At 45.1% G+C, this 19520-nt stretch overlaps 1 protein-coding gene across 1 annotated transcript; it reads right to left on the bottom strand.

Moving 5' to 3' along the window:
• Positions 1-777: 777 nt before the first annotated feature.
• On the bottom strand, positions 778-18747 carry LOC124137849 (endo-1,4-beta-xylanase 1-like). Its single transcript, XM_046504323.2, has 13 exons — positions 18480-18747; positions 17317-17468; positions 16075-16167; positions 14446-14602; positions 12518-12560; positions 10204-10362; positions 9893-9948; positions 9240-9371; positions 7755-7926; positions 6568-6672; positions 5526-5741; positions 4723-4936; positions 778-922 (listed from the first exon to the last, which is right to left on the bottom strand). Exons 1-13 carry the CDS (start codon positions 18653-18655, stop codon positions 885-887), a joined length of 1713 nt encoding a protein of 570 aa, XP_046360279.2. The 5' UTR covers positions 18656-18747; the 3' UTR covers positions 778-884.
• Between the last annotated feature and the right edge of the window lie 773 nt (positions 18748-19520).

Here is a 19520-nt window from a genome sequence, read left to right as displayed (position 1 = left end):
CAGCACCATACCCGAGCTCGTTGGTTTCACCGAAGTGGTAAACGTCTGAGACCTTCATCACTTCGGGCTTTCCTCCGACATTAAGCTGACACGCCGCGATATTTATCCGGAATACTGTTAAAATCGGCGTTAAACCCAACTCACTCACTCACTCACTCACTCACTCATTTCTTTGGGGATCCAAACGCGTTGTTGGCGATCTTGAGAGTAGAGTAACCGCAGAGTAACTTTTCGACCTGGTTTTCAGTTTCTACAAATATTGCATGGGAGGAAGTTGTCTTAAAGCCGTTTTAAACTATGTGAGAGTACATGGTGTTTGAGACCCGTGAAGATCCGGGGTAGAATAGGTCTTCAGCAACCCACGCTTGCCGTAAAAGACGATAAACTTGTAAGAGGCGACTAATGGGATCGGGTTTCAGGCTCGCTGACTTGGTTGATGCATGTCATCGTATCCCAGTTGCGTAGATCGACTGGAGTGCGTCGTTAAACAACAAACAAACAAACATGCGTCACTGACACAGGAGTGTTACTGTAGATGTCCTGTTCGCGACGCACATTTTTTCAATGCTCAATGCCTATATTTCCACATATTCGCGTGCGTACGTGCCGACGGTGCGTGCGTGCGTGCGTGAGTGCGTGCGTGCGTGCGTGCGTACTTAAGGATGGTAATCCTGATCTGAGATTCCAACCCACTGCACGTTGCTCCGGACAGGGACAGGAAGTGCTACACCATAGGCCACTCGGCCACATTTGTTATGTAAAAATAACACTAAAAGGTTTTGGCTGGTCATCCCAGCTCTGACATTTTGTCATTGTAACCATGTTTATTTCTTAAATACACAGAGCAGTATGTACAACTCCCCCTCGGGGGCACGGGCTGTGGTTCACCCCACCAGAATCTGGCTGACGTGTGGGCTGGAATCTGCAATGAACAACGAAGCACATTGTGGTTGGTTTGTTGTTTAACGCCGCACTCAGCAATATTCCAGCTGTATGACGGTGGTCTGTAAATAATCGAGTCTGGACCAGACAATCCAGTGATTGACGTCATGATCCACGCAATTGGGATCGATGACATGTATCAACCAAGTCAGCGAGTCTGTCCACCCGATCCCGTCAATCGCCTTTTGCGACAATCATATGAAGCGCAATGTGAGGTGAGGTGAAATTGGGTTTAACGACGCGTCCAAGATTATTGCACTTATTTAGCGACGTGCATGTACGTGTGTGTGTTTTTGTGGCTGCTTGTACTAGTCCGGACTGATGCCGATTTATAGCGCTAGCTCACTGAGATACCATGTCGAAGTGTAACATGAATACCCCACTCAGACACAGTATACTGACTCCGAGCCGACCAGTCCTTTGTTTTAGCCCCTTAATGCCGAACGCCAGACAGGGTAACAACAAGTACCATCTTTTAACGTCTTTTGGTATGACGCGGCCGGGGATCGAACCCCGGACCTTCCGCTCTCCGGGCGGACGCTCTACCACTAGACCACGGAGGCGGTCTGAAGCGCAGTGAGCACCATGAATACACAATGTCTTTTCGAACATGGACAAATGTAACATGTTATATTTGGGATTGCACTTCCTCAGTTAAGTATAAATTCTATGTTCTTTTTTGGTTGGAGTCCCATCCGGGATTCGAATTCACACTCTCAGAGTGAGGCACCTAACTCATTCACTCAGTCACCGAGACTTCCACAAAAATAGAAATCCGACAACCGGAAGTCTAAATAACGTACTTTGTGTACCACTTTGATCAAAAAGTACTAGAATCAGTACTTTACTAAAACAATGTAAGCCTCACATACCTCTGTTACCCGTGAATACACACGGCCTCACATACCTCTATCACCCGTGAATACACACGGCCTCACATACCTCTATCACCCGTGAATACACACGGCCTCACATACCTCTATCACCCATGAATACACACGGCCTCACATACCTCTATCACCCGTGAATACACACGGCCTCACGTACCTCTATCTCCCGTGAATACACACGGCCTCACATACCTCTATCACCCATGAAAACACACGGCCTCACATACCTCTATCACCCGTGAATACACACGGCCTCACATACCTCTATCACCCATGAATACACACGGCCTCACATACCTCTATCACCCGTGAATACACACGGCCTCACGTACCTCTATCTCCCGTGAATACACACGGCCTCACATACCTCTATCACCCATGAATACACACGGCCTCACATACCTCTATCACCCGTGAATACACACGGCCTCACATACCTCTATCACCCATGAATACACACGGCCTCACATACCTCTATCACCCGTGAATACACACGGCCTCACATACCTCTATCAGTCGTGAATACACACGGCCTCACATACCTCTATCACCCATGAATACACACGGCCTCACATACCTCTATCTCCCGCGAATACACACGGCCTCACATACCTCTATCACCCGTGAATACACACGGCCTCACATACCTCTATCACCCGTGAATACACACGGCCTCACATACCTCTATCACCCGTGAATACACACGGCCTCACACACCTCTATCACCCGTGAATACACACAGCCTCACATACCTCTATCACCCGTGAATACACACGGCCTCACATATCTCTATCACCCGTGAATACACACGGCCTCAAATACCTCTATCACCCGTGAATACACACGGCCTCACATACCTCTATCACCCGTGAATACACACGGCCTCACACACCTCTATCACCCGTGAATACACACAGCCTCACATACCTCTATCACCCGCGAATACACACGGCCTCACATACCTCTATCACCCGTGAATACACACGGCCTCACATACCTCTATCACCCGTGAATACACACGGCCTCACATACCTCTATCAGTCGTGAATACGCACGGCCTCACATACCTCTATCACCCATGAATACACACGGCCTCACATACCTCTATCACCCGCGAATACACACGGCCTCACATACCTCTATCACCCGTGAATACACACGGCCTCACATATCTCTATCACCCATGAATACACACGGCCTCAAATACCTCTATCACCCGTGAATACACACGACCTCACATACCTCTATCACCCGTGAATACACACGGCCTCACATATCTCTATCACCCGTGAATACACACGGCCTCAAATACCTCTATCACCCGTGAATACACACGGCCTCACATACCTCTATCACCCGTGAATACACACGGCCTCACATATCTCTATCACCCGTGAATACACACGGCCTCAAATACCTCTATCACCCGTGAATACACACGGCCTCACATACCTCTATCACCCGTGAATACACACGGCCTCACATATCTCTATCACCCGTGAATACACACGGCCTCAAATACCTCTATCACCCGTGAATACACACGGCCTCACATATCTCTATCACCCGTGAATACACACGGCCTCACATATCTCTATCACCCGTGAATACACACGGCCTCAAATACCTCTATCACCCGTGAATACACACGGCCTCACATACCTCTATCTCCCGTGAATACACACGGCCTCAAATACCTCTATCACCCGTGAATACACACGGCCTCAAATACCTCTATCACCCGTGAATACACACGGCCTCACATATCTCTATCACCCGTGAATACACACGGCCTCAAATACCTCTATCACCCGTGAATACACACGGCCTCACATACCTCTATCACCCGTGAATACACACGGCCTCACATATCTCTATCACCCGTGAATACACACGGCCTCAAATACCTCTATCACCCGTGAATACACACGGCCTCACATACCTCTATCACCCGTGAATACACACGGCCTCACATATCTCTATCACCCGTGAATACACACGGCCTCAAATACCTCTATCACCCGTGAATACACACGGCCTCACATATCTCTATCACCCGTGAATACACACGGCCTCACATATCTCTATCACCCGTGAATACACACGGCCTCAAATACCTCTATCACCCGTGAATACACACGGCCTCACATACCTCTATCTCCCGTGAATACACACGGCCGCCATGCGGTGTAGTCGCTGTTGTTAACAAACGAATAAAGCCACGGCTTGGTTCCAGCGAGAGGGACATACATAGTTCTTAGACCAATCCGAGCTCAGATCACATCAGCAATATTGGTCAACAAGTGTCATAGCTTTGAGGTATCTGCCCTGCATATTGCTTCAATATCTGGCAATCACGAAGTTTACGCTCTGAGTAGGGATATAAACGGCCGAATTTCTTTAGCTTACCAGAACTAGTATGATGTAGGCACACATCGCCACTGTACCACATTGCGGCCGTATGTATTCACGGGTGATAGAACACGTAACGTATACAATCAAGTAAAGGACTGGCGATGATCGCGTACGCCAACAGAGCGCGAAGCAGACAGTGATTCTATCATTTGCCGCGCGGTGAGCTGAACAATTCATATGTAAATGTCATGATTGGAATGACTCGAGACTTACTGGTTGGTTGGTGTGTTGTTTAACGCCGCACTCAGCAACATTCCAGCTATATGAGGGCGGTCTGTAAATAATCGAGTCTGGACCAGACAATTCAGCGATTGATATCATGAGCATCGATCCACGCAATTGGGATCGATGACTTGCATCAACCAAGTCAGCGAGCCTGACCACCCGATACCGTTAGTCGCCTTTTACGACAAGCATTGTCGCCTTTTACTGAAGACCTATTCTATCCCGAATCTTCACGGGTCTCGAGACTTACTGGATCCAGTGAGCGACACTTTGAGGTCCGCCCCCTTGTAGCCCAGATAGAAGCTTTCCTCGTGGATCACGTGGCCATTGTGTTTCACGCGCAACTTGTAGTTTCCTTTAAATCCCCGGATGCGGACTGTTTGACCTTTCCGGATGTTGTGGGTCTCGTGCGTCCGCCATTCTGTTTGTAAAAGATGACTCACGCGTCTGCCGCTGTCATTCACCTGCAGAAAATACAGAAGGAAATGTGTAAATAGTGTGATACCAAGAGTTGCTGACAAAAGTACAAAATTCGGTCATATTTTGTTCACACGCACGCCTATATTTCGCGACATCAATGCTATTGGTTCAGCGATGCACCGGATTGACATATCCCTGTCCAATAGAAGTCTTTAATTTGATGCAGCCACCCGGGTCAGGGAATCTACTACAGTAAACTACGGTTATAACGAACACGCTTATAACGAACTGACGGATATAACGAACTTACTTTTTGGTCCCGACTACTTGCTGTAGTCATGCTGTATATGTACTTATAACGAACTACGGTTATAACGAACTAAAATTAGTAGTCCCGTTGAGTTCGTTATAACCGTAGTTTACTGTATTTGTGAAAAGTCAAAATATGTTAATACTATTAATATGTAGGTTGCCTTTGCTTATAGGATACGTATATACGCATATCATACAGCAGACAGACACGTGGACGGTAGTGTATCTTGACCCAAAATTCTGAACTGTGCGATCACTCATATTCATTCATGTCACAACCTAACGCATCCGAGTGTTGTAGTTACAATAGAACTATCTTACCGTGCAGCCCGACCCTGTACACAGAGCTGACTCAGGTCTGGACATTCTCTGGCTCCAGAACCCCCACAGCATGACCCCCTGGACTGCCGGGTGGCTGAAGTAGAGACGCAGCAGGTCGTCAAACATCTGTGGCTTGTCCTTCTCTGACACCCCCTCCACCGTCAGCTCCGTGATCCAGATGGGCAGTCCAGCCCGGGCCACCTCGTCCAGACGAGCCTAGAGAACCAGGTGACGTCTTATAGGAACAGTGTGCTTGTGCCCTGTATTCCTTACTAAGTCATACATACAAACATATGGCAATATATGTAACTTAGTAACGAATGGTAACGAATGTACTAGTCAAATTAGTTAATTCACACTTGAGTTTTTTCACATATTTTGCTTCTTTGTTGTTTAATATCGCTATATGGCGGCGGTCTTTAAATAATCGACTCTGGGCCAGGCAATCCAGTGATTGATGTCATGAGCATCAATCCACGCAATTGAGATACAATGACATGCATCAACCAAGTCGTCGAACCTGACCGTCCGCACCGTTAGGCGCCTCTTACGACAAGCAAAGTCGCCTTTTACGGCAAGCATGGGTTGCTGAAGATTTCTTCTAACCCCGATCTTCAACGGTCATTTTTCAGATGACTATAGTAAATCAGTCATGACAGATCAATAGTAATATGTAAGAATCGTTCTTTACTTCAGTATCTTTTGAGTGGTATACTAGTATATTGTATGACTGGTTGCTGATGACCGGAGGATATGTGGATTATGGGCCTACCTGTTTTAAGGGTGTTTGTGTGGGAGAAGGGCGGGGGTAGGGTCGAGAGTTTGTGGGAGGAAAGGGGGTGGTGTGTGGGGGAAAAAGAGGTGGTGTGGGGGCGGATAACGGTGATGGAGGATGAAGATGAGGAGCGCGACAGCAAATATCCTCTGAAAGTTCGTTATTACATGTATCACTGTTTTAGCTGACACCTGCACACACGGCCATATTGTTTCTTATCACACACACAAGTACAAGAGTCGCTATAACCTTCATCGCTGACGTTACCTTGACCACCGCCAGGTCTATCGGGTGGTGGAGATGACTCTGTATTCCAATTCCTTCCACAGGAACTCCCGCTGCCTTGAAGTATACAGCCTGGTCTTCTAAAGCCTGACAGGTAGAACAAGCCAGAAATACAACATTTACAATCATGAAACAACAAACCACTTTGTCAAGGTTATTGACAAGAAGACAAAAGCAACTTCCATATTTGATTAAGACATAAGTGATTCACAGGATTGTCTGGTCAAGACTCGTTTTTTACAGGCTGCCATCGTATGGCATATAAGTGGCCATTCGGTCAAACATTATTAAGTTGAAATTTGGGACAAAAGTACGCAATAGTAGTCAAAGGTTACGAATTAAGAACGAATGATCCAAATAATTAAAGATAATTATTTGCATACAAATAATGAATTCAAATTACAAAACGATACCAATGAACATCTCGCAAACAAAAGACGTCATGTTTTAGGCCGTATTAACAACTCTGCCATAAATCGTAATCCTATATAAAATAAAGATTAATTCGCTTCCTAAAATACTTGCCTTCAAAAATGTGTATATATATTTTCGACCACGCAAAGTTCCATTGACTTTACCGGTCCTATCAGGTCTTAGAAGGCATTTAGTGATTCACATAAGGAAGAGAATTTATAGATGTCAACTTCTTTATTATGAGGAACACAACGTTTCGAATGTCCCCGGTCTAATATGACTCCAAATAGTGGAAATAATTTCGCATCTTAAAATAATTGATATGAAACAATAATAAATTCAAATTCAACCATTTATAAGAAATGGATGTCAACTTCTTTATTATGAGGAACACAACGCTTCGGAGTATATGCTTTCTTCTTCATCAGGTGAATGAATGCCATGAGGCAGAAAGCATATGTATGTACAGGTAAGGACAACGAAATGAATAAGATAACAAAAGGTAGAAAATAACAAAGGGTACAAGCTAGCAAAGGAAGCCAACAGATCATAGGCGATGATAGGTGATTAGCTGTGTTCCTCATAATAAAGAATTTGACATCCATATATTCTCTTCTTTTACCGGTCCTGTTTCCAACTCGATAAGTAAATATATTGTTGCACGATCCCGTAGTCACAAGTCACTATCAAACACGTTTAAGGGCAGAAGCATTGATATACGGTTACAGCAGTGGGAGGTAAGTAGGTGAACCTACCACAGTGTGTTTGTTATAGTTAACAATTTGGTGGTCGTTGAGGAAGAGCTGAACGTTAGGGTCGATCTTGTGGGCCTCTCTGAACATCCACATGGTGATATTTCGGTCTCCAGAGTGGCGGACGAGTGTGTCGCCGCTCAGAGCCTCATTGTCGACATCCCAGTGCAGTAACCTTGGATAGAAGGCAATGCCAATGAAATGTTTTACACTGTACTGGGTTTCAATAGCATGACGTATACCTGTCTCTGAACGGTTTTACACTACTTGGTTTCAATAGCATGACGTATGCCTGTCTCTGAACGGTCTTACACTGTACTGGGTTTCAATAGCATGACATATGCCTGTATCTGCGCGGTTTTACACTGTACTTGGTTTCAATAGCATGACGTATGCCTGTATCTGAACGGTTTTACACTGTATTGCATTCCAATAGCATGACGTACACCTGACTCTTACGCTGTACTAGGTTTCAATAGCATGACGTATGTCTGTCTCTGAACGGTTTTACACTGTATTTGGTTCAAATAGCATGGCGTACACCTGACTCTTACGCTGTACTAGGTTTCAATAGCATGACGTATGTCTGTCTCTGAACGGTTTTACACTGTATTGGGTTCAAATAGCATGGCGTATACCAGTCTCTGAACGGTCTTACGCTGTACTGGGTTTCAACAGCATGACGTATGTCTGTCTCTGAACGGGTTAACACTGTATTGGGTTCAAATAGCATGACGTATGCCTGTCTCTGGACGGTCTCACACTGTACTGGGTTTTAATAGCATGACGTATGCCTGTCTCTGAACGGTTTTACGCTGTACTGGGTGTCAATAGCATGACGTATACCTGTCTCTGAACGGTCTTACACTGTACGCGGTTTCAATAGCATGACATATGTCTGTCTCTGAACGGTCTTACGCTGTACTGGTTTTCAATAGCATGACGTATACCTGTCTCTGAGCGGTTTTACACTGTACTTGGTGTCAATAGCATGACGCACATCTGACTCTGAACGGTCTTACACTGTACTGGGTTTCAATAGCATTGCGTATACCTGACTCTGAACGGTTTGACACTGTACTTGGTTTCATCATAAATAGGCGTGCACCATCATAACAGCTTCGACCCGTGAAGGTCCGGGGTATGCTTGTCGTAAGAGGCAGCCATCAGATTCGGGTGGTCAGGCTCGCTGACTTGGTTGATGCATGTCATCGTATCCCAATTGCGTGGATCGATGCTCATGATGTCAATCACTGGATTGTCTGGGGTAGACTCGATTATTTACAGACCGCCGTCATATAGCTGAAATATTGCTGAGTGCGGCGTTAAACAACAAACAAACAAATCATAGTAGCTTCATGATGATTATATTTGCTGATGGAATTACCATTGGCTCTACTGTAGGCTTGTCATGATGGTTACCTACATTGATGTTCATCGTAAACACTGATATGTCATTACAGCTGCGTCCAACCCCGGATGACTTACTTCCCCTTGTAGTGTCCAACCACGTCGGTCAAGCGTTTCTCCATGGCCTGGCGCAGGGCTTGTCCGGACAGGTGGTCCACCCAGGCAGGCGAGCTCGACTCCCAGAAAATATTGTGTCCTCGAACTTTGACCCTGAATACAACAGCGATCGCTTACTGAAAGGCACCTTGTTGATAAGCTTACACTACCATTGAACATATATTAAAGCTACTGTGACCTCCAACTGTGACCCTGAATATAATAGCGACCGCTGATTGAAAGACTCCTTGTAGATACACTTACACTACCATTGAACATTTATTCAAGATACTGTCACCTTTAACTTTGACCCTGAATATAATAGCGACCGCTGACTGAAAGACACCTTGCATGGACGGTCGGGTAGTGGTTAAAGCGTTCGCTCGTCACGCCGAAGACCGGGTTCGATTCCCGACATGGGTACAATGTGTGAAGGCCATCTCTGGTGTCCCCCGCCGTGATATTGCTAGAATATTTTGATGTGCGGCGTTTAAAAACAAACATCACTTCAGTCACCGTATTGTCCATGTTGTCACAAATTGTACAACTGGCTTAGAAACCAAGCCAATCCCGACACAACATCAGACGAACTAAAATCGTGTGCTTTATAATAAATATGTAAAAATATACGATACCCATGTTTCCTCAAAGCATCTATGGCCTTCATTGCAGTGTTGTAGTCGATGTGGCCCTATAATAATAATAATAATAATAATAATAATAATAATAATAGTAGTAGTAGTAGTAATAATAACAATATTGATGATGATGATGATGATGATGATGATGATGATGATGATGATGATGAGAACAATACGAACCGGCAGGAGATATAGTTTCTAATTTCTATGGAACGGTTGGACAATTTTTTCGTGGACTATATTATAGAAACATGACTTGTGATTTAAAACTATGTAACAGAATCTAGTTTTGAAAATCATCCCACCCTCTGTTTCTCCATGCTTGCCCATTTCAGGTCGTTTTCAATGACCGCCCAGTTGAAGTTCTGGAAGAAGTAGTCCTGGTACCCTTTAAAGCTGGGGGTCACGAATGCTCCTGCATTCACAGCTGACCCGAAGGCGAACAGGCCTGACGTTTCCTGTACCTGGAATATACACACAGATGTCTTTTCAGTTTACAGCGGTTATATAATATAGCACGTTCTTGCTACATTTCGCAATCGTAAATGTTACAGTTGTAAGTGAGTGAGTTGGGATTACGCCGCTTTTAACAAACTGCCTTATTTTGGCTGAAACCACACTGTTTCAAAATCTTCCGTTTTTCAACAGAAGTCCTCTTCTCTGTCAACTAAACACAACTAGTTGTTCCCATAATAGCACACCTTTTCCATGCGCAAAGGAGGGAAAACAACTCTTCTTTCCTGTGTGCCCTAGCAACAATTCCTATGTTTTAACTTACTCCAGCACTCGGTTATGTAGCCACACTGTTTAACTAGTATCATATCAGTAGTTGGTATTAACGTTATTTAATTACTACTGGCTGGTTACGCGAGAGTTTTTTTCTGGGGTTGGTATTAGTGTTTTTTCGACTGTTACAGCGTCGTCTGTCACCTCCCCGACGTCGTTTCATGGTCACTGGGAACCCGCAAAATGTCTGCCGGAAGTGCAGAGACGACTTATGTACGGAGGAGTCCCGTTGCAAGTTTTGCACTCCACTCTCAAAGACAGCTTACCTCCTTCACTAAAGAGGAATGATGCTGCTGAGAAGAAAGTCGAAGCCATCATGTCCTTGCCTGACGCATCGACTTGCAAGACCACGGCGTCTAACACGACACCTACTACCCCGACAACTCCTCAGCCGGACCCAGCTTCCGGTTTTCCAAACAGCATGTTGGAGATACAATTTGCGCAGCAGAAGGATTCCGTGGAAGTCTTACTTACCTCCTGTCTATCAGTCTTATCGTTGGTGGACGACCAGTTTAAGAAGGCTCAGAAGAACTTCAGAACGCCGCCGACCAAGAGGTCGCACGGGGGAATGTTTCCAGTTGAGCCGCCATATAGTGTGGTTGCAGCCAAAATACAGGATGTATTGCAATGATGTAATGGAGGTAGAGGATTCGCATGAATTAAAGGTTTCTTGCGAAACTAAGGGCTGCAACTCTGTACAGCGAATTTCGTGGCCTTAGTCGACTTGGCCACCCGTTTCACAAAATGTTGCAGGAAGAAACACTGTTACGTGTTTATGTGTTTTGAGTTCTTCCTCGAATTCATCAACTTCACAAAAAGTGTAATCCCATGTTTACGCAACCCCATAACTCGATTATTTTCATTTTATTTATTTATTTTTATTTTATTTTTTATTTTATTTTTGGGTGTGTGTGTGTTGTTTTACGCCGCACCAAGCAATATTCCAGCTATATGACGACGGTCTGTAAATAATTGAGTCTGGACCAGACAATCCAGTGATTTACATCATGAGCATCGATCCACGCAATTTGGATGACCACCCGATCCTGTTAGTCGCCTCTTAGGACAAGCATAGTCGCATTTTACGGCAAGCATGGGTTGCTGAAGACCTATTCTACCCCAGATCCTCACTTGTCCGATTATTTACAGACCGCCGACATATAGCTGGAATATTGCTGAGCGCGGCGTTAAACATCAAACAAACAAACATAATGTCACATCACATCTCGCGACTTCTAATCCTGGAGGTAGTTAGATGAATTCCATCCATTCGGTATCACTAATTATAGAGTCGGTGTACTAGCAGGTGGTTAAAGAATTCCTATACGCCAAAGGCTTGAATACGATTCATAAACGATCGACGTGTTTCTGATGTCCCCGCGTGATATTACTGGAATATTGCTAAAAGTGGCGTAAAACCATACCCACTCACTCATGATACACCAGGCCCAACTGCGTAGAGGGCGGTGGAGTAGCCTAGTGGTTAAAGCATTCGATCGTCCCCCCGAAGACCCGGTTTCGATTCCCCACATGGGTACAATGTATGAAACCCGTTTCTGGTGTCCTTCGACGTGATATTGCTTAAATACTGCTAAAAGCGGCGTAAAACCATACTCACTCACTCATGATACACCAGGTCCAACTGCGAAGAGGGCGGTGGAGTAGCCTAGTGGTTAAAGCATTCGATCGTCACTCCGAAGACCCGGGTTCGATTCCCCACATGGGTACAATGTATGAAACCCGTTTCTGGTGTCCCACGCCTTGATATTGCTGGAATATTGCTAAAAGCGGCGTAAAACAATACGAACTAAACTGAGACGAGTTCAGACTCACCTCCACGCTAAGGCCACTGGGTTCCACTGAGTGATCATCCAGCCTGGGAAAGGAAAAAATAAAGTGTATGTTGTGTTGTGCCGCAGTCAGCAATATTCATGCTTCATCACGCCGGCCTGTAAGTACTGGTGTCTGGATCAGGCAAACCATGGAATGAAAACATTATAAAAGGTTAACGACGCGCAATCAGTCCAGCCTGACAACGTGATCCATTGTACTCCATTCCTTCGACGAGCATACTCTCTCTCACCCCCCACCCCCCACCCCACCCCCACGAGACCTCGCGGTGCGAGTATTGTCATGTGTACAAGCGAACCCTATGGATGAAGCCTGTCTACACATACCATTTGTCTCCTCAAATATATGAAAAATTTCGCATTGTACAAATATTATTCAAAGCGCAAAAACGCGACAAATGTTAACGATGTCGCGTAGTCGCATTGACGCTCTGTGTTTAATTTTGACACATTTGCTTTGTTGGAAACGGAACAATATTTCATGTGTGTATTACTTCTGTCGTTATGAACAAATAATGTCTATAGTTTTGTTGTGTGGGGGATACCCGTGAAGATCCAGGGTAGAATATGTCTTCAGCAACCCATACTTGCCGTAAAAAGCGGCTATGCTTGTCGCAAGAGGCGACTAACGAAATAGGGTAGTCATCTCAATTGCGTGGATCGATGCTCATGGTGTGAATCACTGGATTGTCTGGTCACAACAAACAAACAAAACAAACAAAGGTTGTGGGAGGAAAGTCCGAAGTGATGCGGGTCTTACGAGTTTGACCACTTGACACCCAAGCACACGGGCATGGTGTTGACAACCAAGAAGCACGAAGCATCACTTGGAATGTGCGCTCAGTGATTACGTTTAAACCAAGTTGTTGCATTAGCATATACTCCGTGCATAGGAATTCCGGTTTAGAATTGCTTTCCAAATACTAAACCTATGTTGGTCTAAAGAGGCGACCAAATGGATCGCATGGTCAGGCGCGGGGACGCTCATCTTCCCGGGGCAAGTGTGTTAACTGACCATAAAAGTCCAGTTTCCACCCTTGCCGAACAAGGCTGGTATTATGGAGTTACATTTTGGCTGGTCTAACGAATCTATGCATAGTCCAATCAAAATCGCGCTCCGAAATCGAAATCCGGTTCGTAAACTGTCAGCAGATTTCGGTCTATTGCAGGATTTGCAAAGCATTTGCAAAGCCAACTCGTTGTCAACAGATATTTTCCAAATCTTTTTATGTTTTTCATCAAGGTGCTCACGTGATTTGATGCACTTCACGATGCAAGACCCGTTTTATCACAATGCAGATCTTGATTATCGATCAGATCGTCTTGATTGGGCGACGCCATTTTGTTTGATACGAGAGGGGGAATCTGATTGGTCAATAGGAGAGGCATAGAAGGGACCTAACTCGTAGTAGCCACTAGTGGCGCTACCATCGATCCCAGGAATTTCTGCCTAGTTCGGCAAGGGTGGAAACTGGACTTTCAAAGTCAGTTAACTCTCTTGCCTCGGGAAGAGGGGGAACGCTTGAGGACCCGTGAAGATCCGGGGTAGAATAGGTTTTCAGCAACCCATGCTTGCCGTAAAAGGTGACTATGCTTGTCGTAAGAGGCGACTAACGGGTTGATGCATGTCATCGTATCCAATTGCGTGGATGGATGCTCATGATATCAATCACTGGATTTCTGGTCCAGACTCGATTAAACACAGACCGCCGTCCTATAGCTGGATAATGCTGAGTGCGGCGTTAGAGAAAAAACAAACAAAACAATATCGACCACTGGAATGTCTGGTCCAGGCTCGATTATTTACAGGCCGCCATCATTTAGCTGGAATATTGCAAATTTCATTTGTCTATCGATGTGTATCTCCACATAAGCCTGTTCTCAGACTTAAAATTGTTGTACTACATCTACCTGATGGTTAGTTCGCCTTTCCGAATAGTGTCAATCCTCTTGTTGGCGTCGCCGGGGAAACCAGACAGAGGGGGAACTTCCTGTAGACTGGCGTAGTCCACGATGAAGTCCACGCTCTGGTCGTCAGGTCGGATGTACAAACGGGCCTCAGATATATCTGTTATCATTCAATTCAATGATGTGGGTATAACTTACTTACTGGAACGCAGTGCTACTGTTAGTGCTAAAAGGGTTACAGTAAACTACGTTTATAACGAACACGCTTATAACGAACTGACGGATATAACGAACATATTTTTTTGCCCCGGCCATATATGCTGTATGTATGCTTACAACGAACTACGGTTATTGCGAACTAAAATTAGTGGTCCGTTTGAGTTCGTTATAACCGTAGTTTACTGTATTTGTGAAAAGTCAAAATATGTTAATACTATTAATATGTAGGTTGCCTTTGCTTATAGGATACGTATATACGCATATCATACAGCAGACAGACACGTGGACGGTAGTGTATCTTGACCCAAAATTCTGAACTGTGCGATCACTCATATTCATTCATGTCACAACCTAACGCATCCGAGTGTTGGTTTTTTGCGGGAATGAATCATTTTTACCTGGATGTTGAGCTTGGCTTAACCATAATTTCAGTAATTGTGTTCGTTGTTTAACGCCGCACTCGGCAATATTTCAGCAGTTAGACGGCATGCCTGTAATTAATAGCTTCTGTTGTGAGTCTATGTTAAAGTATGGGAGTTACGATCGTCTTAGTGCTACGATTGCTTTGTGGAACGTGGCCCAAGGGCCTAGATTTTCGAAACGAGTCCTATGAGTCGTAGTCCTAAAATTATCGGAAAGTTATCGTAAGGAAATCGTAGGCTATCGTAGCCTATTTTCGAAACTATCGTAGCCCTGAGATATCTTAAGTTTGTCGTAAATCTAAGATAGCCCCATACCTGTCGTAAGATTATTTTATCTTCATACTTTTCCATAGATATTTTGCCAAACAATAAGTCTGCTTTACGTTCAAACATTGTCATTTCATTTTGTTAAACTGGGTGATTCAAATTGACACTTCGAAAACACGAAGAACGCATCAATGATTCCACGTCAGATATGTTCATAATCGCGACAGCGATCCACATGACCATGGAGTCGATAGCTTAAAATATATTTCTATCCAAGTCCATGCTGAAGAAGTGTGAAACAACATACCTTTCCGATAATTTGTGAACGATAAAAATGAAAGGTGTCGGCAGGCTATAGTAATGACCGATCCATTTAGTCGCCTTCACACAAGCATAGCTGGCTGGGGGACTATTCGATGTTTACAGTACAGGGCACATACTTGCCATTGTTTGTTTGTTTGTTTGTTGTTTAATGCCACACTCAGCAATATTCCAGCTATATGACGGCGGACTGTTGGTAATCGAGTCTGGACCAAACAATCCAGTGATTGACATCATGAGCATCGCTCTACGCAATTGGGATACGACATGCATCTTTTAAGTCAGCGCGCCTGACCACCCGGTCCCGTTAGTCGCCTCTTACAAGAATATGGTCGCCTTGCACGGCAAGCATGGGTGGATGAAGACCTAGTCTACCCCGGATCTTCATGGGTCACATACATACCGACATTCGTTATTTTGGTGTCCCCTCCAATGATATGCCACTGGTTCGTCTGCATGTACGGTGTAACGCCAAAGGTAAGGTAGTTCGTCTTGCCTGGAAGTCGCCAAAATAGAATGGTAGGTGTTGAGATGCGGAGATCATGATTTACGATCTAGATGTTGAGATTACAGACCTCTGAGTTCGTGATGTGAGTGTGAGTGAGTTGGGTATAACGCCGCTTTTAACAGTATTCCAGTTATATCACGGCGTGTCAGCTTAATGTGGGAGGAAAGCCCGAAGTGATGCAGGTCTCAGACGTTTACCACTTCGGTGAAACCCACGAGCACGGGTATAGTGCTGACAAACCTAGAAACATAATCAGGGCGAACCGGGATTCAAACCCACAATCATAGGTTTCTGGTGTGCCCAAGGGACGCAACTCTGCACAGCGAATCGCGACGCCTTAGACGACTTCCCCCCCCCCCCCCCCCCCCCCGTGCCCCCTAGTTCGTGATGTATGTCATGGTTTAGAGATCTTGAAGTTGAGAAAGATCTCTGAATTAGTTTGTTTGTATGTTGTTTAACGCCACACTCAGCAACATCCGGGCGATATGACGGCTGTCTGTACATAATCGAGTCTGGACTAGTAAATCCAGTGATTGACATCATGAGCATCGATCCACGTTATTGGGTTACCTCGTGCATCAATCAAGTCAGCGAGCCTGATCACCCGATCCCGTTAGACGCCTCTTACGACAACCATAGTCGCCTTTTACGGCAAACATTGGTTGCTGAAGACCTTTTATAACCCGGATCTTCACGGGTATCTGAATTAGTCATCCATGTCATGGTTTTGATCTCCAGATGATGAGACAGGGAGATCGCCGAATTAGTACTGCGTGGTCATGGCACAGAGATTTGGAGGTTGAGACTTGGTCTATTATGCAACGATTCGCTTTGTACAACGATCACAGCCCCTGAACTATAGTTCAGGCCGGCTTTGTGGTGAGTGAGTGAGTATGGTTTTACGCCGCTTTTAGCAATATTCCAGTAATATCACGGCGGGGGACACCAGAAATGGGCTTCACAAATTGTACCCATGTCGGGAATCGAACCCGGGTCTTCGGCGTGACGAGCGAACGCTTTAACCACTAGGCTACCCGACCGCCCGGCTTTGTGGAACGGAACCCTGATCTCTAGATCTGCTAGAGTTTTCGTCGCTGTAATAATTTGAGCGTTATGGGGTTGTTCTTGACATCTCACCGGAGCTTCTCTCCTTGGCGGCAAGTCCTACGATCACTGTCTGTTTATCTTTTCCTGGGGCATAATTGAGTAACTTGACGTGTGCCCGGAAGTAGTAGCGGTGACCTCCCTTGACAGTGACGTACTGCTCCAGTCCGCCGTAGTCGTGATATCTGAAAAGGGGGAAGGTCTGGGATAAGAACGTGATAATGTCATGAACTCTTGAAATTATAAGAGTATCTTGCAAAACAATGTGCAAAAAGACATGATGTGAGGTGAAATGGAGTTTAACATTGATACCCCACTATGCTGACTCTGAGTAGAACAGTCCTTGTTTTATCCCCTTCATGCCGAGCGCCAGGAAGGGTAATAACAAGTACCATTATTTAACGTTATTATGCTGACTGTGTGTAGAACAGTCCTTGTTTAATCCCCTTCATGCCGAGCGCCAGGCAGGGTAATAACAAGTACTATTATGTAACGTTATTATGCTGACTGTGAGTAAAACAGTCCTTGTTTTTATCCCCTTCATGCCGAGCGCCAGGCAGGGTAATAACAAGCACCATTATTTCACGTTTTTTGGTTTAACCACCGATCTTCCGATCTCCGGGCAGAGGCACTATCCACTTCATCAAAGAATAGGTACACATTGAGAACGTATGACCACACATTTTCCGATTACATTATTATTTTCCTTTCATTGACACGACCGCCTCCGTGGTCTAGTGGTAGAGCGTCCGCCCGGAGAGTGGAAGGTCCGGGGTTCGATCCCCGGCCGCGTCATACGAAAAGACGTTAAAAGATGGTACTTGTTGTTACCCTGTCTGGCGCTCGGCATAAAGGGGGTAAAACAAGGACTGGTCGGCTCGGAGTCAGTATACTGTGTCTGAGTGGGGTATTTATGTTAAACTGCGGCATGGTATCTCAGTGGGCTAGCACTATAAATCGGCATCAGTCCGGCCTAGTACAAGCAGCCACACACACACACACACACACACACGTGCATGCACGTCGCTATATAAGTGCAATAATCTTGGACGCGACGTAAACCCAATTTCACCTCACCTCACCTATCATTGACACGATATACAAGAGTGCGGTGGCATATCACCCCTGATGTTAAAACCTCAACACTACTTTTGTGTGAGAATGTGTCTATAAAATAAAAAATATATAAAGTTAACCGTTTAGTAATTTTAGCCGCTGTGTGGCCGTGGTAGGCGTCCGATGTTGCAGCGATGGTGCCGGACACGGGAAACCAATCGGAGCTGCTGAAGTGGGAGTTCTCAAAGTCGGCGTTCTTCAAAAGTTCCGTTCCTCCCCAAACAGTCGGGAGGAGAAGGAGGCAGGTAACCCACATTGCTGCTTCTTAGAATGTTGTGTTCTTCTGTCAACAGTCGATCGCTGTTTAACCGAGTTACAGTGCAGCTGGATTTTCCAGTGGACGTCTTATCTTCAAGGTCAAATCTACATTGTGATAGATAGAGAACCAGTGACCCATTTCCAGGGCAAGACAATAAAAGGCGAGTCCACCAGTCTTTTCGTGAGGCAGTGCCTTAATTTCGGTATAGCTGAATCCCTTGTGAATATCATGTTTTGGATTAGCGTTCTGTAACCCATACTTGTGGTAAGAGGCGACTAACGGATCGGGTACTCGGGCTCGCTGACGTGGTTGTCATGTCATCGTATTCCAATTACTTAGATGGATGCTCATGATGTCAATGACTGGATTGTCTGTCTGGTCCAGACCGTAATATAACTGGAATATTGCTGAGTGTGGCATTACACAACAAACAAACAAACAAACAAACAAACCACTGATAGTGATGGGACAGTGAGGTTTTAACAGCTGTGTCTGTAAATTGTTTGATAGGCATTACTTAGAAGTTGACGGATGACAAGGAAGACACAATTTTATGGATAACAACTTCTTTAATTCTGTAAAAAGCGACGTTTCGGTATAGATCCTTATACCGTTGTCAAGCAAGACTGAATGGGGGACATAGTACAGAATATATATAGTAGGTCGAGAATTAACAGTAGAGGATAAACAGTAACAACAATTGCATATATGAGTGGGATAACATTGGTAGGTGTGACATTAAAGGGATGATGCTGTCACAACACGAGAACACATAGGTGGAAGCCAATAGGGACACGAAGCCAATAAACAGGATAAGTGATTATTGCTTGATGAGTTCATAGTAGGCGGATGGGAGCAATAA

This window comes from Haliotis rufescens, unplaced genomic scaffold, assembly GCF_023055435.1.
Source record: "Haliotis rufescens isolate VD_foot unplaced genomic scaffold, xgHalRufe1.0.p SCAF_138, whole genome shotgun sequence".
NCBI lineage: Eukaryota > Metazoa > Mollusca > Gastropoda > Lepetellida > Haliotidae > Haliotis > Haliotis rufescens.
This window is presented reverse-complemented; position numbering and strand designations above follow the sequence as displayed.